The sequence below is a fragment of the Chelonia mydas genome, chromosome 7 (genome assembly GCF_015237465.2).
Source record: "Chelonia mydas isolate rCheMyd1 chromosome 7, rCheMyd1.pri.v2, whole genome shotgun sequence".
Lineage (NCBI taxonomy): Eukaryota > Metazoa > Chordata > Testudines > Cheloniidae > Chelonia > Chelonia mydas.
The window spans coordinates 32,099,490-32,124,443 of NC_057853.1; the positions used below are offsets into that span (position 1 = coordinate 32,099,490).

At 53.9% G+C, this 24,954-nt stretch overlaps 1 protein-coding gene across 32 annotated transcripts in view; it reads right to left on the reverse strand.

The window, feature by feature from the left end:
• NRXN2 (neurexin 2) overlaps nt 1-24,954 on the reverse strand; it is a 274,349-nt gene that overhangs the window by 26,153 nt on the left and 223,242 nt on the right. For 23 of the 32 annotated variants that reach the window (XM_037904496.2, XM_037904495.2, XM_043551343.1 and 20 more), the window contains 2 exons: nt 17,554-17,725; nt 10,580-10,669 (listed from right to left, as the gene is read on the reverse strand). In XM_037904496.2, the coding sequence (XP_037760424.2) occupies nt 10,580-10,669; nt 17,554-17,725 (262 nt within the window). The remainder of the gene's footprint in view (nt 1-10,579; nt 10,670-17,553; nt 17,726-24,954) is intronic. The other 9 variants (XM_037904501.2, XM_037904500.2, XM_043551337.1 and 6 more) reach the window with 1 other exon arrangement.

The following is a 24,954-nucleotide window of genomic DNA, read 5'->3' on the forward strand; positions in this document are numbered from 1 at the left end:
TCTGCATTCACAGACCCTGCATGGAACAGAGACAGTGAGCGGAGGAGGAGCGAGAGACGTGCAGGCACAGAGGCGCTGAACACAACCCAGACATTTGAATTGTTAGATCCCCTCTGGCTGATAATGGGATATGGGGCCTTCCTCTCTAGGGGGCGCCAGCCCCAATCTGGCCCCACTGCAGGAGATGGAAGAGGGGAATGACTGGCTCATGGGGGTGGTGAATGGGACACAAGGCCCTTCCCCTCTCAGGGTGCTGGCTCCGGTCTGGCCAGCTAATGGGGAAGGAGTGTGTGCGTTGAAGGGGCAGTGTTGGGGCATGAGCTGGTTGGCCCAGGAGTTCAGAGCTGTGCAGCCCCTCCCCCCCCATATCAGACACAAGGCTGCAGTGCAGCTGCCGGGGGCTGAGGGGGAAGGAGCTAGATGCACCTGCCCACCTAAGAGACTGTGGGCAGGTGTGTGAGGGGAGGGGCTGGAGAGTGGTACATGTCTATGGAGGAGGGTCTGGGCAGGTGTGTTTGGGGAGGGTATGGGAAGGGGTTAGGTGTCTATGGGGGGAGGGGCTGGGGAGGTGTGTGTGGGGAGTGGCTAGAGGGGGTATGTCTATGGTTGAGGGGCTACAGAAAGGTATGTGGAGAGGGGCTGGTGAGGGGTACGTGTTCATGGGAGCAGGGGCTGGGGAGGTGTGTGTGGGGAGGGGCTAGAGGGGGTATGTCTATGGTTGAGGGGCTAGGGAGGGGTATGTGGAGAGGGGCTGGTGAGGGGTCCTGTCCATGGGAGGAGGGGCTGGGGAGGTGTGTGTGGGGAGGGGCTGGGGAGAGGTACGTGTCTATGGGGGAGGGGCTGGGGAGGTGTGTGTGGGGAGGGGCTCGAGAGGGGTATGTGTCCATGGGGGGAGGGGCTGGGGAGGTGTGTGTGGGGAGGGGATGGGGAAAGGTATGTGTGTATGTGGGAGGGACAGGGGAGGTGTGTGGGGAGGGGCTGGCGAGGGGTACATGTCTATGGGGGGTGGGCTGGGGAGGACACTGCAATACAGAGGTTCCTAGGGTTGTGTCTGGGACTGGAGATATTGGCTAGTGTCATTTGCTTGCAAATAGCTGGCAGCAGCTGACATGCCAGAGGCTGTGCGTGAACAGCCCAGGAGAGGGGGTTCTCACAGCAGAGCAGGGTAAGGCTGGCTCCCAGAGTCAAGGATTGGAGAGGCCTAGCAAATCACCAGTCCAGATAACACCAGAGGGGAATGTCACAGGAGGTGTGTGTGGGGAGGAGCTGGAGAGGGGTATGTGTACATGGTGGGAGGAGCTGGGGAGGGGTGTGTGGGGAGGGGCTGGCAATGGGTATGTGTCTATGCAGGGAGGGGCTGCAGAGGTGTGCGTGGGGAGGGGCTGGAGAGGGGTACCTGTCTATGGGGAGAAGGCCTGGGGAGGTGTGCGTGGGGAGGGGCTGGAGGGGATATGTGTCTCTGAGGGGGAAGGGCTGGGGAAGTGTTCATAAGGAGGAACTGGAGAGGGGAAGGTGTCTATGGGATAGAGGCTGGTGAGGTGTGTGTGGGGAAGGGCTGGAGAGGGGTATGTGTCTATGGGGGGGAAGGGCTGGAGAAGTGTGGGGGGGAGGGGCTGGTGAGGGGGTATATGTCTATGAGAGGGAAGAGCTGAGGAAGTGTTTGTGGGGAAGGGCTGGGCCCTTGGGGTGTGGGGGTGCACAGCTGGCTGGAGGAGCAAGGGGGACCCATGAGTGTAAGAGGGATCCTGGCTTAGTTGCCCACACTGGGCTGGCACAGGCAGGTGCTAGCTGAGATGTGTTTTGGGGGCTGGGGTGATGGTGAGCACCAACAGCTGATCTAAATCTGGGGGCCGCATGTGGGGACCGAAGCCGTGCCATCAAATTGATCTGCCTTCCAACCTGTCCCTGCCCCCCCCACCATTGGCCACGTCCCAGCTGCCATCCAGGTGGCGCAGAGCAGTTTAGAAAGCAAATCCTGGCCAACTCCCCCCCACCCCACCCGCCATCACGCTCTCTCCTCGCTCCCTCCCGCCTTCAAAGGCGCCTTTTAAAAAAGGAGAAGAGAGGAGGATTGTTAAAGGGACCTTCTGTTGTGAGCAAAACCGACTCCAGATGGCTCCTACTGAACCGTTATCAGCTGGTTAACGCTCTGACTTTACAACAGCTTCTGCTTTGGATGAATGCTCTGGAAATCGGCAGGTTTTTAACCCTCTGAGTTTCAGCTTCTTGGGTTTTTTTAGAAAACAGGATTATTTTTGTTTTAATTTTCTTTTGCTCGGGGTTAAGAAATCGGCACCCAACTGCCCAGACTCCTGCCACTCATTTGTTTTTCCCTGAGTTTGGGGGAGTTTAGCGCGTTAATTAGTTTTCACTCTCGTTAGATGGATTTTTTGGTTTGTTGCTTATTTAAAGAGCTTATTTGTTATGTGGTTTATTTACCACCTGGATTTTTTTATGGGCCTACACCCAGATGTGTGTGCGCACACACAATACTGCCCTGTGTTAAATTTGTCTTGGATTCCTTCTCCCCACCCCAACCCCCTCTGATTGCTCGTGTGGGAGTTGTGAGGCCTGGCAAAGTTGTGAGGCTTGTGAAGGCCGAGGGTTAACAAACTCATGCCACTTGCAAACAGAGCCTCACCAAACTTGTCATGCTTGTGAACGCAGATGATCACCAATCTCGGGACGCTTGTGAAAAGGGGAAGCATCAGCTTATCTGTGAGACACAAGGATCTTGTGGTGGCAAATGCACATTTGTTGGGGCTTAGTTTAAATCCAGCTGACTTGCCAGCAGGAAAAGGGTTTGTGTGTGTGTGTGTGTGTGTGTGTGGGTGTGTCTCAGGGGAACGAGCCAGCCAGCCTAATGGAGCAGCTGGTGCTACCACACTGCCTGAAAAGCCTCCAGGGAAGCATATTCTGAGGCAAACCTGCTTGCTTCTCTGCTATCCTTCATCTCTTCCTGCGTTTTATCCCTCAGGGCCGCTGGTACAGACGATCTGTCCCTGGATGCTTGCTGCTTATCCCACGCGGGCAGAGCCCTGTGCCCAGCGAGCCAGCCTGATCACCCAAAGATCAGCAGTGCCGAAAGTCAGGCCTCTGAGGAAGTGGGGCAGGGGCTCACTAGAGAGGGCCCTCCCCGCTCAGTCAGGGCTGATGGCAGAAGTTCAAGTGGCAAGCCATGAAGCTGAACAGTGGTGGATCCCTGCTTGGAATCAGCCACCACAAGCTGGGGCATTTCTCCAAATCTCTGGGCACCTGGTCTGAGTGTGGGTTGGGGCAGCACAGCTCGGTTCAGGCTGCAGCAGCAGAGCCACCCAGGGCACAGGCCAGAAATCAAGAGCAGGGAAGGTAGTGCTATCCAATTTAGTCCCACAAAGGGGTGGCCTGGGGGATCTAGGCTGCCCACAAAGGCGTCTCCCCACAAACCGACAGGCAGAGGGGCATTGAGTACTGCTCCGAGGGGAGAGGGCTGGTCTCTTCCCAGTGCCTTTCTCCCAGTAGCGCTGAGACCAAAGCCTACCCCAGGGTTTGCACTGCCAGACTGGGCCCTGGTTAGCGCGGCAAGTTGAAAGGCCAGGCCTACTGTGAGTGCAGCAGGCACCAGGCTGGGATGGCTTGGTGCTGAAGGGATGGCTGAGCTGTTGCCTAGGGGGGTGTGTGGGGAGAGATGGGTCAGTCAGATGAATTGGCTAGTGAATGAGATAAACAGAGAGGTGTGTATGGGGGATGGATGGAGTCTGTGTGGGTATGGATGGTTGCATGTGGGGACGGAAGGAAGGAAGGGCGTGTGTGGGGACAGACGGATGGATAGGGGCGTGGGGGGTGATGGATGGATTGGAGGGCAGGCATGTGGACGGATGAAAGGAAGGAAGTGTGTGGAAACAGACAGATGGAAGGGTGTATGTGAGGATGGAGGGATGGAAGGGGGTGTGGGGAAGGATGGGGTGTGGGGGAATGGATGGATGGGGGTGTGGGGGACAGAAGGAAGGAAGGGGATGTGAGGGGACTGATGGATGCAGGTGTGAGGATGGAAGGAAGGGTGTGTGTGGGGATGGATGGATGGATGGGGGTGTGTGGGGATAGATGGGAGGGAGTGCAGGGGACGGCTGAATGGATGGGGGTGTGTGAGGATGGAAAGAAGGAAGTGGGTGTGGGGGACGGATGGATGGATGGCGGTGTGTGAGGATGGACAGATGGATGGGGGTGTGTGGGGATGGATGTTTGGGGGTGTCCAGGGACGGATGGATGGGGGTCTGTTGGTATGGATGGATGGGGTATGGGGATGGATGGATGGGGTGTGTGAGGATGGAAGGAAGAGGGTGTCAGGGACAAATGGATGGATGGGGGTGTGGGGGGATGGAAGGAAGGAAGGGGGTGCGGGGAACGGATGGATGGATGGCGGTTTGTGGGGATGGAAGGAAGTAAGGGGGTGTGGGGGATGAATGGATGGATGGGGGTGTGTGAGGATGGAAGGATGTGGGTGTGGGGATGGAAGGAAGGGGGCATGGGAGATGGATGGATAGATGGGGGTTTGTGGGGATGGAAGGAAGGAAGGAAGAGGGTGTGGGGGACAGATGGATGGGGGTGTGTGGGGATGGAAGGAAGGGGGTGCTGGGGATGGATGGATGGGGATATGGAGGATGGATGGATGGGGTGTGTAGGGATGGAAGGAAGGAGGTGTGGGGGACGGATGGATGGATGGGGGTGTGTAGGGATGGAAGGAAGAGGGTGTCAGGGACAAATGGATGGATGGGGGTGTGTGGGTATGGAAGGAAGGAAGGACGGAGGTGTGGGGGATAGATGGATGGGGGTGCGGGGAATGGATGGATGGATGGGGGTGTGTGCGGATGGAAGGAAGGAAGGGGGTGTGGGGGATGAATGGATGGATGGGGGTGTGTGAGGATAGAAGGGTGTGGGTGTGGGGGATGAATGGAAGGAAGGACTGGGGCATGGATGGATGGATGAGGGTGTGAGAGGATGGAAGGAAGGAAGAGGGTGTGGGGGACAGATGGACGGGGGTGGGGGGGATAGATGGAAGGAAGGAAGGGGGTTTGGGGCATGGATGGATGGAAGGGGGTGTGTAGGGATGGAAGGCGGTTTGGGGGATGGACGGATGGATGGGGGTGTGTGGGGATGGAAAGAAGGAAGGAGGTGTGGAGGACGGATGGATGGATGGATATGGGGGTGTGGAGATGGAAGAAAGGAAGGGGGTGTGTGGGGCTGGACAGCTGGAGATAGAAAACATCACTGCAGGTGTTGCATGCATGGCAAGAGGAATTGCCAGCACCTCATAGCCTGGCAGGGGAAGCTCCCTCAAAGCTCCCTGCCCCACCTCGATGTTCAGCAGTGAATTTGCACAGAAGCAGCCTCCCGTGAGCTCTTGGGCTGAAACAGGACGAGAAGGGCGTGGACGACGTGCAGATCTCAAGCCTGGACTGTTTGGAGCTTTCGGGGATGAGGTTGGGGGCCAGTTCTGACCTGAGCTGGGCTGGTCGGCTCTGCCCTTGGCCACAGCTGTACAAATGGACCCATGCTAATCTTAAAAGGAGGAGCTGGCAGGGAAGGAGGCACATCCCCTCTCCAACTGAGAGTTGTCTGCATTATAACAGGCTGGGCTCTTCCCAAGGGGTGAGCAGCTTGGGACCCTGTTATGTGAGTGACCTGAGAGATGCCTGTACTTATGCAGCTAAGTAATGTGCCAGTAGGTGGCGCTCAAGTACCCACTGCATTGTTCACATTGCTGAGTGATTGAAGTTGTTCTAAGTGGGGTGCCGGGAGGAAGAGGGTTGCTGCTTTGATGTGGCTGAGCGAGGGCCCACTCAAGGACCGCGGGTGTGCTCTCCTTCCATAGGACTGCCAAGCTCTGCTGCAGCACTTTCAAAGTGCCTTACATTTTACAGATGGGGAAACTGAGGCACAGAAAGGCAGACTCGCCTAAAGTCGCCTGGCAGCAGAGCCAGGAATAGAACCCAGGTGTCCTAAGCACCAGCTCTGCGCTCTCCATCAGGCCACAGCTGGGGTGGGAGCCCAAGAAGACACTTGGTTAATGGGATTCCTAGCTGCCTCGGGCTTCATGTCTCATCTGTCAGCTGGCAGGTTAGAGGATCAAACAGCTGGCTGGAGAGGGACAGAGTGTTCGGGCGCTCAGTGATTTTTTGCGGGGGGGATCAGAGCATGTTACTCTAACTCTTCCAGATCCAGCACTGAACCGAAGGGACAATATTTAAAAACAGCAGGATTTTCCATCCTGCAAAACAATGTGAGATTTTGACTATTTTTGCCATCCCCTATCAGACCAAAAAGCCAAAATTTCCAACTTTTCCCTGAATGAGATACCCTCGAAGTTGCTTACAATGGCACTCAACAAGCTGGTTGATGAAATGGCATTTGGCTGAGCGGCTCCAGAGAGTAGGGGATCAGCCCTGATCCAGAGGAAATTTTCCACATTAGGAGCCCAACCCTGAAAGATGCTGCTGCCCCTGTTGTTCTGAGGGGGTTTGGCCAGTGTGCCAATCTAGGGCAAACTCCTTTTCCTCACACCCACCCCACACTCGCAGTGACACCAGGTGACTGCTAGCCCCCACCTGACTGACCTTTAAATCCCTGGCCCCTCCAGTACAGCCCATTAGAGCTTTAACCCTTTGAGCACTGGTGCTGAGTCTTACAAGTAGGCATGGTGGGACGCTGCGACAGCATGGCAGGTGACGACCTCCTTCATGGCCACCCCTCACTGGCCCCAGAGTGCCAGCCAGGGTCTTGAATGTTGGGAGCCTGACTCAAGGGGCTTCTCCAAAAGAGCTCAAAGCCCGTTGGGGGAGCAGGGAAAATCTTTATTTCAGATCTAAAGGGGATCTGAGCTTTGGAAGAATCCTGCTCTGATCTGTGGGTGCCCATCCCTTGGAAATCCCAGCTTCCATCACAAGGCTGTTCAGTGCTTAAAGAGCCCATGAAATCTCCTGCTGCAGCGACCATCTGCAAATTCAGGAGGCACCCGAACTCCTGTGGCAGCTTTAGAAGGTTGGGGCCTTTGTGTTTGTGAGATGGCCTTTTCAGATTCACCCCGTCTCCAGCACACGTCACCCCCAAGGGCAAATCTCTTATGCTCAGTCATCAAAGGGCTAAAGAGACACTGCTGGTCAGATCCCCTCCTGAGACACAGCTCTCAGCTGTGGTGTTTTCAGCCAAGGCGATTGAGACTCTTGATTTCCATTCTTTTAGAGGGGAATCTGGATGTCTCGACACCCTCGGGCATCTTTGCAACGCTCAGCGTTGGTGTTAAAAATAAACCCAAGCTAAAAAAAAAAAAACCTTGCTGGAGTATTTATGGGATAATTATTATTTTTGAAGGATTCCACTGCAAACAGTGGGCTCAATTTGTCTTTCGCCTACACTAGTATAAAAGAGGACTAAGATCTCAGCTGTGACAACTCTCGGAATATTATCATATCTGGTGTTTTTCCTGAAAGCCCCAGCTCCAGGAATCATGGGATTAGGTGAGAATTTCTGTTCTCTTTAAAAAAAAAAAGTTTTAACACTTCCTGTTTTATTTATTTCCTAGTTTTCCTCCACAGATCTCGAAGTGTTTTACAAAGAAGGGTTTTATCCCCATTTTACAGAAGGGGAAACTGAGGCACAGCAGGCCAGCGGCAGAGCCTGAAGGAGAACTCTGAGTCCCAGTCCAGTGCTCTGCCCAGTAGGACACGCTTCCTTGTTGAGGTTTGGGGGGTGGGGGGAAAGCTGGAAAATGTGAGTCCTAGAAACTTAAAATGCAGAAGGCAAACAAACAGGAATCCCAAATTTCTCCTTTTAAAAAATGTGATGATTTCTAAGCCAATCTCATGATTTCTGACCCCTCCTCCGAGCTGGCAATACTGCATTTTGGCACCGCAATAAGCAGCCGTACTTTGAAAAGAACTGAGAATATTGGACTCAGATTGGGAGCTCTATGAGGCAGGGACTGTCTCTTGGCTGTGTGTTTGTACACTGCCTAGTGCAGTGGCATCCTGGTCCAGGACCAGGGGCTTTTAGGTGCTACAGCAGTACAGATCATTCATAGACTGATGGCTTTCAAGGCCAGAAGGGACCATTAGATCATCTTTGCTGTCTTGTCTAACCCAGGCAGAGAATGTCGCCAAACTAACACTGCAAAGATCCCAATCACTTGGGTTTGACTAAAGCATCTTCCAGAGAGGCAGCCAGTGTGGACTGGAGATGGAGACTCCACCCCTGCCCTGGGGTGTTTGTTCCAATGGGATTCCTGATCACTGCGAATGAAGTTAACGGCATTTCACTGGTGTAAGTGAGAGGAAAATTGGGCCCAAGATAAAAGATAACCCAGTGAGCTGACCCTGTTGCTCTTTGTTGCAGCCTGGGACTAACCCTGAAGGTGAAAGTGACTAAAAACAAAAGTGAAACTAACTAGAGATCCAGGCTTGAAACTGACCAGTCTCTTTTCATTGATTGAAGTGCCAAATAAAAAAAAAGTTAACCGTAAGGCATCAATGATGAAATCAGATATAAGAAATATAGCTCCCCCCTCCTCCCTGGCAACAGTTAAAAATGCTCTGCAGAAGTGGGAGATTTAATCTTTCTTTAGATGCTACAGTGTCCATTTAAGCACAGATCTGATGAACCCCCTCTTGCCTTATTTCTTTTTAAAAACAATCCATCCCAAAGGCTTTTAAAATAATAATAATAAAAAAGTGTGGTTTAGTCCTAAAGGGTGAAATTCACCCTTGCTTATGCATCACTTAAATCCAATTGAGTGGAGCAGAAGTCTTATGCTGGATTTCTGCACCAGGGTGAATTTTGCTCACAAAGCAACTCTAATTGGCAGAAGTTTCCATTTCACTTGGACTGGTACCTCAGCTGGTGTAAATTGCCATAACTCCATTTACATCAGCTGAGGATCAGAGTTTAAAACTGGATAAATTCTTCCAGACTCAGATCTCTTGTGGTGGGGTGGGGTGTTCATCTCATGTTAATGTGTTGCAAGTGTCTGTGTTTGTGTGTGGTGGGGGGACAAGGTAAGAGATTTTTTTTAAAATCAGTTTAAAATTCCAAATATAATCCAGATGAAGGTAAGAAATTTAGCATCCAAAGTGGAAAATCAACACATAAAAGCCCATATTACTCAAAGGGTTAAATCTTGTTTTGTTATTTTTTGGTTCATCCAGGTGTATATAAATACAGATATATAAATCTCTCGGTTTTTGTTTTAAATAAATTAGCTTGTTAAAGTCCCTTTAACTGATTTTTTTTGGTTGTTGGTTGTTTAAACAATCAAGTTACAGACATTAAAAGATACATTTAGATGCTTATCCCAGTTAGAAAAACGTGCTAAGAATTGGTTATTAAAATACATTTTGAATTTATCGGTTTAAAATCCATTACAAGACTGGTTTAGCGTTCGTTTGTGTTAAAAGCATATTATTAGCTGGTTAAAAGAAGATTTAAAATTACTTTTTTTGTTTTGCTTTTTCCCCAACTGAGTTTAAGCATTAAAGGTACAGAGCTCAGCCCGGAGAGAGAACAGGGTGTGACCCTGTGCTATGAAAAGTCGAGTCAGTTACAAAGCTGGTGAAAAAATACCCAGAGTTCTAGGAAGGGACAGGGATTCTGGCTATTTGAAGATACAGGGTGAAATGGGTGGCTCCATTAAAGTCAACAGCAAAATGCCCTTCACTGTCTCCCTAACCAAGACAGATGGTGTAGTCTAGTGGGTAGGGCACAAGAGAGGGACCTAGGACTCCTGGGTTCTATTCCTGGCTCTGTCGCTGACTGTGGGCAAGTCTCCGAGCCTCTGATTCTCTTTAGCCTACTTAGACTGTAAGTCTTTGGGAGAGGGAGCATGCGTCCTGCAGCACCTGGCACAATGGGGCCCTGATCTCAGTCAGGCTCTCCAGGAGCCAGTGAAAAATAACAACTCTCAATAATATCTGTCATTCCCGACCCCTGCATTGTAGGTGTGAGAACCTCCCTGTATCGCACCCCCACCATTCTGTGGGAGAAATAGCAAACCCTCTCTGTCACCCTTTCAGCACTCCTCCCTGTGTCTCTCTGAGTCAGGCTCCATCTGTTTGCTGATCTGCTGTATTTATTCTTCTGCAACTCACAACTGCCTGGAATCCTAAAGAGTTATGTTTGCTTAAAATAATCTGTATCAATGAGTCCCACAGGCTAACCCTGCCGACCTCCTCCAGGAGCGGTGAGTCCCACAGGTTAACTCTACTGACTTCTGCAGGAGCTGTGAATCAGGCTAACCCCAGTCTCCCTTCATCTATAGAAAACTAATAATGTTACATAAGTCTGTAACCCAAACCCAAGATACCTAGAGCTGGGGAAAGGATGGGCTGCATCTGTCATAACTGACCGAGCTATATAAAGTTCTCGGTGACCAATGAAATCATGCATCCACCCTCCTTTACCATCCAAATCCCACCACCAATTTTTAACTAAGCTCCCAGGACAAGATACTTTCTAAAGAGGAGGTGGAGGAGAGGGTTGGGACGGCAGCGGGAGAGCTCTGCACCTTTAAATTTTTTTTATTAATTAATTGCAATTAATTATCGTTAATTACCTTTGTCGAGTAGCCACTCATCTACTACTCGACCGAGCCGATACGGAATTCTCTGCCTAGCAATCGCCAGCCGCTCATTATCACTGTTCCCTTTAAAGAGTTTAGAGAAGAGATTTGTAGACGGTTAAAAGAAAAAAAAAATAAAAAGATAAAATCAAATAAGAGAGAGAGAGAGACATATAACACCATCTGGAAGGTCAAAGGTCAGAGGTTAGCATGTTTAGAGGTCAAATAGCGGTTAAGCGTTGGATCAGAATTAACTGGCTTGGGGGGGGTTTGGTTGATGGTTTAGTCGATTTAGCACAGAGAGCTATTTACACAGTTTAGTAGAGTTTAGGTGTTAGGTGCGCGGCTGGATGTTAAACGGATTTATGCAGCATTTAGGAGGAGAAAGCTCCGGTGCAGTTTGGGATTTAAAACTGACTTTTATCAACCTTTAGTCCCTACCAAATCAAATCAAATCAAATCCCGAAAACACAGCGACACACGGCCCGTTGCCACCTTGGAGAAAAGACACATTTCCTGTGCACCCGTTTCCCTTTCTAGCTTCCTTTGCCAAGCTTCTCTGCCTGATTCCCCCCGTGCCCTCCCCCCCGCAGCAAAAGGCACACAAACAAGGTCACACTCACCCCCCATCCCATCCCCTTTGTTTCTGAAAACCCAGCTGGCAAAATCAAAGAATGTTTCTAAAAGGCATTAGAAGCTGGCCAAGTCTTCCTGGTTTGTTTCAGTGAAGAAGAGAGAGGATCTCTCTCTCAGGCCTGCATTAGCAGGGAGGGTGTTTGTGCAGTAGCTGCACCCAGCGCAATTGGGCCCTCGATCCCAAATGCCAGTTAGGTGCTACCGGAAGGGAAGCTCAGTGTTCATACAGCGCCCAGAATAACGGGGCCCCTGACCTCAGCCAAGTCTTTGACTGGAATAGAAATGCTCCTCGTGTCTCGTCCTCTATGCTTTACAAATGAGCCGGTTAGCGAATTCCCAGGGTGACTGGGCTCTGGAACTGGCATCACACACAAACTACAGGTTAGGAGTAAAGGAAGCCGTTGTCTTACTGTCATAGATGAGGCCAAGGGACAGGATTGCTCAGCATGGGTAACACACCTGCCCTTTGCTGCTGATTGCGATTCCCTCTTGGCTCGGCTGGCAGGAGTAGGTGCCTTTGCAAGAGAGAATCTGTGGTGATGGTCAGGGTCTGTGCAGTGCCTGGCGCAACGGGGGGTCTGTGCAGTGCCTAGCACAACGGGGGCCCCAGTCTCAGTCGGGGTCTCTAGGTACTACTGGGATGCAATCAAATAATTGTACAGGTGGGGAAACTGAAGCACAGAGCAATTATGGGGCAGATTTTCCAAAGAGCTCAGTGTAAGCCACTGGTCTGTGCCTGATTTACAGAGACTGCGAGTCTGTTACAGCCCAGCAAGGGAGCCCTGGGTTTTTAGCTCAATCTGTAGATATTGCAGCTGGTTTGATCTCTGGTGTCGGCATTGAGCAGGCCCCAGACCTCCAAAGAACTTGGCATGCTGGGAGCTGATCCCTTGGGGAAATCAGGCCATTAAGTGGCACAGCAGAAGCAGCTATGAAATCTGGCCCCAGTTGTGCATGGCAAGTAAGGGCCTCAGTCATTTGCCCCAGATCACACAGGGAGTCTGTGGTGGAGGCTGGAATGGAAGGAACCCAGGAGTCCTGAGCTCTCTGGGAAATCTGGTCTTGTTCGACTTGCTCAAGATCACACAGGGGATCTGTGGTGGAGTGGAACCCAGGTGTCCTGAGTCCCAGCACCGTACCCCCAAAGGCACCTCTCCTGGTGTGAGTGAAATGGCAGAGATGCTCAGGCTGTTCCTCTATGTTTGAGGGAGGAGAAGAGGCAGCACTGGCTGGACACTAATTATCTGACAGAGACATGGAGGTCACAGTGAACCCCACCACCATGCCTGTGCACAGAGGTAACAAGCCCTTAGTAATGAGGAGGCAGCTGGGGGGTGTGGGGTTAGGTTGGGTGGAGCAGCCCCGCTGGGCTCCTGTTGTGCACTGGCTGTACTGGGTGGTGGGTTAGAGTGGGGAGGAAGTAACAGGCTATTAGAGACACTGGAGGATGTGGGGGAGGTGCTAAAGTGGGGAGCCTGTAGGAATCGGTGGGAGCAAGGTATCCTGGGTTCTCTCCCCAGCTCCAGGAGGGTGGTGGAGTCTAGTGACTGGAGCAGGGGGTGGGTTCTCTGAAGGCAATGAAGATCCCTGTGAAGCTGGGTTCCTTTCTGCGAGGGGAAGGGATGCAGAAACCCCTCCTGTGAGCAATCTCCTCTGAGGTCTCCCCACCCTCACCTCTCTATTCAGGATGCCATTTGGTCCGCTAATTAGGAGTGATCAGGGATTTTTTATGCTCTCATTAGCGCCTATATTAACGAGGCGATTAACATCTTTAATTAAAACCACACCATCCCTGGGAAGTGACCTGGGTCGCTAATCAGCAGCCAGCACTCAAGCAGGCTGGGGGGATTGCCATAGGAGCTACATGCATGTGGGCTTGCTAAATGGGAGAGTGCTGGTGTACATGGGAATCGCAGGTGTGTGCATCACATGTCCTGTCTATATATCAGGTCATGCCTGTGTACATACAAACTACGTGTGTGTGCGCATCACTCTCTACATATCAGGACATGCCTGGGCTGGTGTAATCATGTGGGTGTTGGTGTACATACAAACTACACATATGTGCATTGCAATGCTGCTGAGCTCCAGGTGCTGGAGCTGAGGGGGAGCCCGGATTCCTGATCCCAACCCCCAACAGCCTTTACCATTTTCTGGGCTGTTCTCTAGCTAGCAGTTCTGGGTCATTACATCACATACGCCCCTGGTGCAACTTTCTGTTTGGGCCACATAGGTCCGGGGGCTCTGAAACCAGCCCCACCGCCACCGCAGGGCACCCAGCTGAGTGGCGCGGCACAGCACAGCCAGGCAGAAAAGCTTGGTGTCCACTGACATTTTCCCCCTAAAGAGGCCTTGGGGCTACAGACATCCCGTGACTGGTGGCTTGGGTGGGCGGTGGGGTGGGGGAGGGAGGGAAGAGAAGGCACTATCAGGAAGAGACATCCAGATGCTATGGTGATGGGTGCCATGTAAGGACCCACAGATGGATGGGAGGGGATGGATGGAGGGCTGTGTATTGGGATGAATGGGGAGGGCAAATGGAGATGGCTGGCTGGCTGGAGGCATTTATGTGGGGAGAAGACAGTGCGGCTGGGGATGGACGGAGGGCAGTGAATGGAGATGGATAGAGGGCTATGTGGGGGAGAAGATGGTGCGGATGGGGACGGATGGAGGGGTGTGGATGGGAATGGATGGATGGAAGGGTACGTGGGGGAGAAAATGGAGTGGATGGGGATGGATGGCGAGCTGTGGATGGGGACGGATGGATTGAGGGGTATGTGGGGGAGAAGATGGTGTGGATGGGGACGGATGGAGCGGTGTGCATGGGGAAAGATGGAGGAGAAGATGGTGTGGATGGGGACAGATGGATGGATGGATGGAGGGGTACGTGTGGGAGAAGATGGTGCACATGGGGATGGATGGAGAGCTGTGGATAGGGATGGATGGATGGATGGATGGAGGGGTATGTGGGGGAGAAGACGGTGCAGATGGGGATGGATGGAGAGCTGTGGATGGGGATGGATGGAGAAGAAGAAGATGGTGTGGATGGGGACAAATGGAGGGCAGCGAATGGGGATGGATGGAGGGCTGTGGATGGGGATGGATGGAGGGGCATGTGGGGGAGAAGATGATGGGGATGGATGGAGGGCAGTGGATGGGGATGGATGGAGGGCAGTGGATGGGGATGGATGGAGGCATACGTGGGGGAGAAGATGGTGTGGATGGGGATGGATGGAGGGGGATATGGGAGAGAAGATGGTGTGGGTGGGGATGAATGGAGGAGAAGATGGTGTGGATAGGGATGGATGGATGGAGGGGTATGTAGGGGAGAAGATGGTATTGATGGGGATGATTGGAGGGATACGTGGGGGAGAAGATGGCGTCGATGGGGACGGATGGAGGGGTATGGAGGGGGGTGAATGGAGTAGAAGATGGTGTGGATGGGGATGGATGGAGGGCAGTGAATGGGAATGGATGGAGGCGTATGGGGGGGAGAAGATGGCGTGGATGGGGATGGATACGTGGGGGAGAAGATGGTGTGGATGGGGACGGATGGAGGGCTGTGGATGGGGATGGATGGAGGGGTATGTAGGGGAGAAGATGGCGTGGATGGGGATGGATGGAGGGCAGTGAATGGGGATGGATGGAGGGGTATGTAGGGGAGAAGATGGCGTGGATGGGGATGGATGGAGGGGTATGTAGGGGAGAAGATGGCGTGGATGGGGATGGATGGAGGGGTATGTGGGGGAGAAGATGGTGCGGCTGGGGATGGATGGAGGGCTGTGGATGGGGATGATTGTAGGGGTACGTGGGGGAGAAGATGGCATGGATGGGGATGGATGGAGAGCTGTGGATGGGGATGGATGGAGGGGTATGTGGGGGAGAAGATTGTGTGGATGGGGAAGAAGATGGTATGGATGGGGATGGATGGAGGGCTGTGGATGGGGATGGATGGAGGGGCACGTGTGGGAGAACATGGTTGTGGATGGGGATGGATGGAGGGGCACATGGGGGAGAAGACGGTGTGATTAGGGATGGATGGATGGAGGGGTATGTGGGGGAAAAGATGGTGTGGATGGGGATGATTGGATGGGGATGGATGGAGGGGTGTGGATGGGGATGGATGGAGGAGAAGATGGTGTGGATGTGGATAGATGGAGGGCAGTGAATGGTGATGGATGGAGGGGTACATGAGGGAGAAGATGGCATGGATGGGGATGGATGGAGGGGCATGTGGGGGAGAAGATGGTGTGGATGGGGATGATTGGATGGGGACGGATGGAGGGGTGTGGATAGGGATAGATGCAGGACTGTGGAGGGGGATGGATGGAAGGACAGCGAGAGAGCACAGTGAGATGCGGGAAGGAGATTGAACAGTTGGGTGGGGTGGTATCTTATGAGTGCGTGTGTGGAGTTTGCACAGCATGTGAGGGGAGTGTGCAAGGTGTCTCCATGTGCGCACATAAAAGTGTGGGAGACACCAGTGTGCAGGGGGTGTGCCTGAATGTGCAAGTTCCTGGTGTGTGCTACCTGGCTGCTCTCCTGGGAGGGGTTTGGCATGGAACTGGCTGGGAAGAGGCAGCCCAGGGGTGGGGGGAGATCAGGGAAGGGGCCATGATCATGGCAGCCGGGGGGTGTCTCACTGCGCATCAGCGCCAGCCTCCTGCTGCTAGAAATTGCTAGTGTGTCAGGGACGATCTAGCATGTGCATGATGCGCCCCTCGTGATTATCCACGCCACGGCCCTGATGATTACCCACAATTCTGCCTGCCAAGCATGGCCCGATGGGCGCTGCAGAGTGGCTAGTCCAGGGTGGCATCCCCGCTCCAGGCAGAAGGAGCACACGCTGGTGTGTGGTTGAGGAAGATACCTCTGTGCACGAGTGTGTACGAGTGTCAGTGTGTGTGAGACATCTGTCCCAGTGCTGGGCCTATTCCACGTGCAGTTCTCTGCCGCTGTGTGTTGTGGGGATGGCTCTGGCCACCTGCCTATGTGTACACATGTGTGTGTTTGGAGACCTGTGGTGTTTGTGTACATCTGTCTTCACATTCCTGCGTCTGTGCGTGAACTTGTGTGCACGCTTGGGTGCGTTTGCATGTGTGTGTTTTTGCATACCTGTGTGTGGGTGTACAGATGTGCATTCACATTTCTGGCTTTGCGTGTGTGTGTGCGCATGCTCACGTGCATGTGCATGTGAGAGAGAGCATGGGTGTGCATGTACATTCATCTCCAGCCCTGAATGGATTTGTGGGCAGTGGTGGCCAGGACTGGCTCCCCGCCTCGTCCCCGTCATGATGATCTGTCCTTGGGAACTAGCTCAGATTCTCCAGGCCAGGTGGAGATGCCAGCTGACCCAGGGAACAATTGGCAGCTTGGCAGCCCAGGTCCGAGGGGAGCGTATCCCCCACTCCTTCCCAGGAGCCTGACCCCTGTTAAGCTTGCCTGGCTGGCTCTTGGGGTGGTGGTTTGTGTGTGATGCAGCCAGAGATGATGGGGAGTGGCAGGAATCTGCCCACTCAGGACAGAGAAAAGCTATGGGGGTTTCAAATACAAATGTGGCATCATCTCCCCATCCCCAACATTCCCAGGGGCTGAGGGAGCTCGGTAGAGGCCGGAACCAACTTGTAACCCCTGATCTTTCCCTGACTCCCCAACTCTGCAGCCGGCTGGAGCAGAACCAGAGGGCAGAGCCCAGAGTGTGTGTCTTAGGGCCTATACTGCTAAGGGCTGGGGGGGATTCTCCCAGGGCAGGGAAGCAGGGCTGATGCCACTGCCTCCAGGGCCTTGAGAAAGGGAATTTCAGATCTACTGCCTCCCCTGCAATGGGCACCTTCTCCCTGTTCCCAGCGAGGAACTGCCTCCTGCTCCCCTACAAGCACCTCAGATTCCCCCCCAGGCACCTCTGACCCTCTCCCCCACTAGAAACCCCCAAGCCACTGGCACCTCAGCTCCCCCCTACTAGGAACTGCCCTCCGTTTTCTGGGCACCTCCCCAGATTGCACAGACCCCCAGCTACAGACTGTCCCACTCAGTCTGCCCCTGCTAGGAAACCACTCCCCTGGTGTACCTGCCTTTTCCCACCACTGAACGCTGGATGCTCTATAATGCCCAAGAGTCTCTCTCTAGTTCCATGGTGGGTGGTGACTTTACCCAGGATCCTTTGCAGGGGGGATGGGCACCAATCAGGGCTGATTCCGATGGGTGGCGGCGTTACCCAGAATCCTTTGCAGGGCCGGGCAGGGATGAGGGCTGGTTGCGACCTCCACCGCTGACGGTGCACACAGGCCGGGTGTTGGGGCGGGGTGGGCGGCAGGGCCGGCGCCCAGCCTTACCTGCTGGGTAGCGCTCATTGATGGGCCAGTTGTCCACCTGCAGCGTGGCATTGCCCCCGCTCCGGGTGAAGCGCACCACGTGGTACTTGCCGTCGTTCACCATGGCATTGGTTTCCTCGATGGTGATGTCATCCGTGCCCACGTTGAAGATGACCCCAATTGTGCCTTGATCCTGGAGGGGGAGGAGAGACATCAGAGAAGGGGGTGAGGCGGGAGTTGAGAGCCAGAACTCCTGGGTTCCATCCTCAGCTCTGGGAAGGGAGTGGGGGCTAGAGTTGGGGGGAAGGGAGTCAGGACTCCTGGGTTCTATCCATGAGATCTAGTGCTTTGAGCAGGTAGGCATTACCCTCCTCTCCCCCACCCCCTGCCATAGGTGCTGACTCCATGGGTGCTCTGGGGCTGGAGCACCCATGGAAAAAAAATAGTGGGCAGGTGTGCACTGGGGAACCGGGGCAGGTGTGCTCTGGGGAAGGGGGTGGAACAGAATGGGAAGGGGCGGGGATGGAGCAGGGGTGGGACTTGGGGGAAGGGGTGGAGTGGGGGGGGGGGTCGAGCACCTTCTCGCAAATCACAAAGTCGGCGCCTCTGTGCCCCGCAATGATTCTCCCTCCCACACAGCAGCCCGTATCATTTCTCAGGCATGGTTTTTCAAGGCCAGAATGAGGCCCACGCAGGGCTGAGAAGCAGCTGCGTCTGGGGTGAGGCACCAGGGCTGTTCAAACGTCACACAGCGATTCTGCAGAGTCTGAGACAGGAAGTGCGGGAGAATCTCCTGGCTGATTGTGGGGAGGCCAAATGGAATCACGTGAGCGGGAATTCGGCCAGGGACCAGAATTAACATCCCCTGGTTTGGGGGCAGGACCAAGGTACCTTCCCTGAGCACAAGTTTGAAAGAGCTTGGCTTGATATTTCATTGGAAAGATGGACCACCACCATGACAGCGCCCCCATTAAACTGCATCCCACACCCAGTCCCACAGCGCCACTCCAGCCCCCAGCCTCACTCCCAGCAGCACGGTGCCCCGCCAGCCCCACAGCGCCCCGCCAGCCCCCTGCCCCATTCCGCCCCTCCACCCCCCAGCCTACTCCCAGCAGCACATTGCCCCTCCAGCCCCCTGCCCCACTCCCAGCCCCACAGCACCCCTCCACCCCCCGGCCCACTCCCAGCAGCACAACGCCCCTCCAGCCCCCTGGCCCCACTCCCTGCAGCACAGCGTCCCGCCAGCCCCACAGCGCTCCTCCAGCTCCCCACCCCACAGGGCCCCTTTAGTTCTCTACCCCACTCCTTGCAGCACAGCGCCCCTCCAGGAAAGGTTCAGAACAGGGCAACAGAAATGATGAAGGGTATGGAACGGCTGCCATATGGGGAGAGATTAATAAGATTGGGAGTTTTCAGCTTGGAAAAGAGATGACTAAGGGGGGATATGATAGAGGTCTCTAAAATCATGACTGCTGTGAAGAAAGTAAATAAGGAAGTGTTATCTACTCCTTCGCATAACACAAGAACTAGGGGCCACCAAATGAAATTAATAGGCAGAAGGTTTAAACCAAAGAAAAGGAAGTATTTCTTCACACAACGCAGTCAGTCTGTGGAACTCTTTGCCAGAGGATGCTGTGAAGGCCAAGACTATAACAGGGTTCAAAAAAGAACTAGATAAATTCATGGAGGATAGGTCCCTCAATGGCTATTAGCCAGGATGGGCAGGGATGGTGTCCCTAGCCCCTGTTTGCCAGAAGCTGGGAATGAGCAAGAGGGGATGGATCACTTGATTACCTGTTCTGGTCATTCCCTCTGGGGCACCTGGCATTGGCCACTGTCGGAAGACAGGACACTGGGCTAGATGGACCTTTGGCTGACCCAGTAGGGCCGTTCTTATGTTCCAGCCCCATAGTACCACTCGAGCCCCCCCCCCCTTCTCTGCAGCACAGCACCTGTTAATGACTTCCAGCAGCTCCATACAGCACAGTGCCCCCTACTGAGGCTTACCTCACTCCCCCCAGCACAGTGCCCCCTACAGCCCCACTCCCTCCACTACTGAAGCTCTGCCCTGCTCCCACAGCATCATGCCCCCTACTGTATTCCTGGCCCATGCCGTGCAGCACAGCGCTCCCTAGCGCTGCACTGGGGTTAGCAATGACTGTGTGGGGAGAGCGCTAACTCCCTGCAGCACAGTGGCCTGTAGTAGTCTGCAGTGAGTCTGAGGGGAGAGCAACCCTGGCTGAGCCCCCCACAACCATGGCTGTTTCCTTCAAGGTCTCCCCTCCAAGCCCTGTGTGGGTCTGTCCCTGTTAGCGAGGTCAGAGATGCGTGTGAGATGGCTGCATGAGGACAGCCTCCAGGAAGCATCTGCTGTGACTCCAAGTCTTGCTGGGAGGAAAGGGATTTGGTAGCCAGCTGCTTGGGAGATCCATTCCCAGCAGCCTGTGCCAGACACAACCACCCCCGCGGCTCAGACCTGGGGCCAGAGTCCTCGCTCCGTTACGCCAGGCTAAAGCGAGAGGAGAAAGTTCTCCCCAAGACAGGCATAGAACCTGACACCCAGTCCTTCTGCTCTAATCACTAGACCCCCCCCGTCCCCCCCTAGAGCTGCAGACAGAACCCAGGAGTCCTGTTTTTCTCCCCAGCCCTGATTCTCTAATTCCCTGATGGCGCCGGCCCCTCTCTGGCTAATTCACTTGGGCTGCAGAGTAATCAAAGCCCCTTAATCCAGTTCCGGGAGCCATCGATTGAAATTTCAGCCCTAAGCTCGTCTGCGTCGTCAAAACGCTAATGATCAGGGCCCGTCTGCGGCAGAGTGGGAATGGATCCAGCTCTGGAGCCAGGCACGGCACTGCGCATGGGCTGGGAGCCACTGGCTTCCACCCAGCACCTCAGCCTTAGGGTATGGGGTGGGGGGGTCTGGCTCTTCCACTCTGGTCACGTGCAAGTGTATGTTTCTCCGTGCTAGCATCTGTTGGTGTTTGTCCGGGAGTGTGTGTCTGATCATCTCTGGGTGTCTGTGCTTGTCTGTGACTGTGTGTGTTTCTATCTCTGCGTGCAGGCGTGTCTGGGACAGTGTGTGTTTCTGTTATCTCTGGGTGTGTGCGTGTGTGTCTGGGACTGTGTGTATATTTCAGTTATCTCTGTCTGCGTACACTGTGTGTTTTCAGTAGTCAATCAGTCACAGCTGGCTGTTCCCTCTGGACTGGACCTGCTATGGGGTAATAAAGATCTTGAAATAAATGATAGAGATCCCTGTGCATGTAAGGTCCCAGATTCAAATGGGATGGGATGCTGGGCACCACCCTTGACACCAGCTGGGGCACACAGCCAGCACACCAGGCAGGGACTGCTCCCTGGCCCACAGCACCAGGGGCTAGGTGGGAAGGGCTCAGACTGAATGAATCCCTGACTAGCCACTGTAAAATGTGCATCTCTGCCAGTGAGCCCCGGCCCCAAGACATTCTATTCCAGCTCTGGGAAGGGAGTGGTGTCTAGTGGCTAGAGTAGGGGGGCTGGGAGTCAGGACTCCTGGGTTCTATGCCCAGCTCTGCCACTAACATCCTGCAGGAGCTTAGCTCGGGCCCATGGAGCCATCCTACCATCTTGGATCCCAGATGGTTTTAACCCAATCTGGTGTGGGATTATTTTTTCTCTCCCGCCAAATGCTTATTTCTTGGCCCATGTGGTTCTGAAATTTGGATCCCTCTGTCCTGTCACACCCCGGAAGCAGTCCCCGGCAGAGACGCCTGCCTCCCAACCCTGGGCCACCTCAGAAAGCTGAGCCACCAAATACATATGCGCAGCCTCTGTGGCCCTTGCAGTCGGGGGCTGGTGCAGCGCTTAAGGGTTACAGTGCTAACCAGCGCTTAACAGCACATGGCAGGATGGGCTCCTGCGTCCCAGCTATTATGGCGCCTCATGCTGCTTGTTAGAGCTGTGGATGTAATTACTGCATTACACGGGGGTCATTACAGCACAAGGGAGTGAAACTAATGCCCTGCCTGCTGTTTGGTTTGCACGAGCAGCGCGGGACAGGGCAGTGCACCTGGGGGACAACTGCTGGGCACATATAGAGCATTGCTAGTAGGATTAGAGTAGAAGCATTGGTATGGCTGCACCTGTGGGGGTGGGGCTTGCCATACTGCACTGTCAAGACAATACATGCAATATGCAGCAGCAGGGCGTTATACGCAATGTGAACCCCCAGAACGATGCATGAACTATTGCACCACCAATGCAATGCATGTGACAGAGAGATACATGTACTAGGGACAGACAGAGAGATGCAAGGAATAATGCACAGTTGGGACAGTGCATGAAATACACAATTACAGGGTGTTATGCACAATATGGACCACTGGGGCAATGCATGGAACATGCAGTGGCAGGGTGTTACTTGAAATATTGACCACCAGAAAAACGCATGGAGTATTGCATCAATGGAATAATGCATGTAGGGCATCACATGCAACACAGGGTCAGTATATGTAACATGGCCTGCTGGTGCAGTATGCAATATGCCAATGCAGAGGCAACGTATGCAATAATGTGAAGCCAGGGCAGTATACACAATATGAACCACTGGGCCAGTATACACAGTACAGACCCACTGGACTAGCATATGCGGTATGCACTGCTAGAGCAATGCACACAATAATGTAACACTAAAGTAACGCATGGTATATGGACCACTGGGGCAACGCATGCACTCTGTGCTCCTACATCAGCATCCACTCTGTGCCCCTTTGCAGCGACTGGTGTCCTGTCAGAGCTACTGGGGTAGAGTGGTGAGCGAGCACAAATAGTATTGTGAGGGGTGCCCCTTGGATACCCGGCACGGTGAGCACCCCTAAGCTCTGCAGGAGCAGAGCGGCTGGCAGTGCTGCAGAGATGGCTCACTGCAGGGTGGCCGTGCCTGCTCTGATTGTAAGTGCGCCACAGCCTGTTTCCCTGCCTCCTCTCCCAGTCCTGCCCCAAACAGTGCCCGTCTGCCCCTCCTCACCAGCCAGCAGGGAACCGTCATCCCCAAGCTCTGAGCAATGGCCCTGTCACAGCACCTGGTTAACTGGTACCAGCATCGCAGCACCCCAGGGGAGGAGGAGAACCACCCCCCACCCCCCCCCGGAAGCAGAGATCAGTCTGGCTCCCTGCTGGGCCTGCTCCTGGGGGTCCTAATGGGCCTCAAGTCTGCCCTAGAGTGGGGCGGGGTGGGGAGGATTTTGCCCATGGAACTCGTTCAACGCCACACACTAGTGGCTGGGCTGGGTTGCAGCGGCATGTGGGGTGGCGCAAGAAGGTCAGGGTCTGGCCCCTTTAACACAAGTGGCAGAGGAACATGCTATATCTCAGCTGCACAGGGGTGCATGTTGGACCTCCAAAGCTGGGTTTGGGGGTTCTGGGGGTGCCCCTCGGAAAGGGGAATCCCACCGCCTGGGTGCTATGGGAGTCTGTGGGGAGCTGGGCATGTCAGCAAATAGGGCCCTGGAGTCAGCGGGAAGGCATCCCCTGCATTGGCCCCCAGCTGTGACACAGACTACCAAGCGGGAGGGGACAGCACTTCCCTGGGGCAGAGCACTCTGGAGAGCCCCCTGCTGCCCATGCCCCACCCTGCAGCTCAGCCTTTGCTAAGCCGGTCACTGGCAGCAGAGGGGGTGGAGCTGGGAGGAGCAGTGGGACACAGGGCTGGGGGAAGGAGACTGAAGGGGAGAGGAACTGGGGACCTTCCCATCTGGTATCATCTAACTGCTCTGGATCAGGCCCATCTATCCCATTAACCCTATTCTGCTCCCAAGACCACAGACAGCTCGGTCTCCCGCTCTCCCTTCCACCCCGGATCAAACCAATGGGCCCATCCAGCCCCGTCTCCCCCTCTCCCTTCCGTCCCAGTTCAGACCAATGAGCCCAACCATCTCCTTCCCTCCCCCTTCGGGTTGTCTTGCATGGATTCCTACATTCTGGCTAATGTACCTCATACTTCAGATGAGCCATGGCCCATGCAGTAATGGATCAGCTGTACTGCCCTGGTGGTGAGGGATGGGGGTGGGGAATTTCCTCCTGACCACTCTCCTCTTCCCATGGCGATTAGCCAGGGACCAGGAGCATGAGATCTGATTAGCTCTGCAACAGCCCGGTATCTGCGCAGCCACAGTCCTAGTGGCATCACTACTCTTCTGGGGCTGAGAGTCAACTGGGGGGAGATTTAAGCTGCTCCCCAGCATCGGCAGTTCAAAGAGGACACAGGGAGTGAACAGACTGACAAAGCTGAGTGGCAAAAACACCAAATAAAGCCCTGGGACAGAGCAAAGCACTCGCTGCCTGGGCACAACTGCTCTGGCATGCCAGCTGTCCATAGTCATCTATCCATTACATTTCACAAGGCCAGCAAGAGCCACTCTAGCCACACCAAGATGGCCACCACTGTACAAGATAACAAAATGGCCACCACCCCTCATTTCTGTTTGCCCACTAGTTTGTCTATCTGTTAAGATTAGGCTCTTCCCAGCAAGTAGCATGATCCCCAAAATGTCCACCAGGCCACTCCAGGCAACAAAACGGCCACATCCCCAATGTCTGCTTCCCACCGGTCTGGTCCTATCTATTAATGTAATGATCTTCCCAACAAACAGTATGATCACCAAGATGGCTGCTGTGCCATGCCAGGCAACAAAATGGCTGCCAGCCTGATGTCTGCTTGCCCACCAGTTATGTCCGTTTGTCTGTCTGTTAAGATTACCATCTTCCCAATGAGAAGCGTGATCCCCAAGATGGCTGCAATGCCATGTGAAGCAACAAAATGACTGCCACTAGGTAGATTCTGAGGCCTGGTTGCCCATTAATCTTGTCCCTCTGTCTATCTCAAGAAAGCACTGGAAATGCTGAGATCTACCCACGAAGGAGTGTGCTCCAAAAATAGCTGCCATCACCTATGCCGAGCAAGACAAGAAAATGGCTGCCATTTCAATTAACTCTGATATCTGCTGGCTACTCCTGCCTGTCTTTCTGTCAAGAAAACACCAGAAATGGTCATATTACAATCTTCCCCACAAGAAGTATGATCTCCAAGTTGGCTGCTGCCACCCACACCAAGCAAGGCAACAAAATGGCTGACCTTGCCTCTGTGAACTGTGATGTTTGGCTGCCTGCTAGTCTTGGCTGTCCGTCTTTCCTTCTCTCAAGAAGACACCAGAAACATAACCCTATGATCTTTCCAACAAGGAGCTGGCTCTTCAAAGAGTGGGAGGTGTACCATCACCCAAGCTATGCAAGATAACAAAATGTCCGCCTCCTCAGTCAAGCTCAGGCAGCAGACTGTCTGCTATTCCTGGCCATCTATCTGTCAAGAAGCCATTGGAAATGTTAATATTTTGATCCTCCCAACAAACTGTATGTCTCTCAAGATGGCTACTGACAAGCAAGATA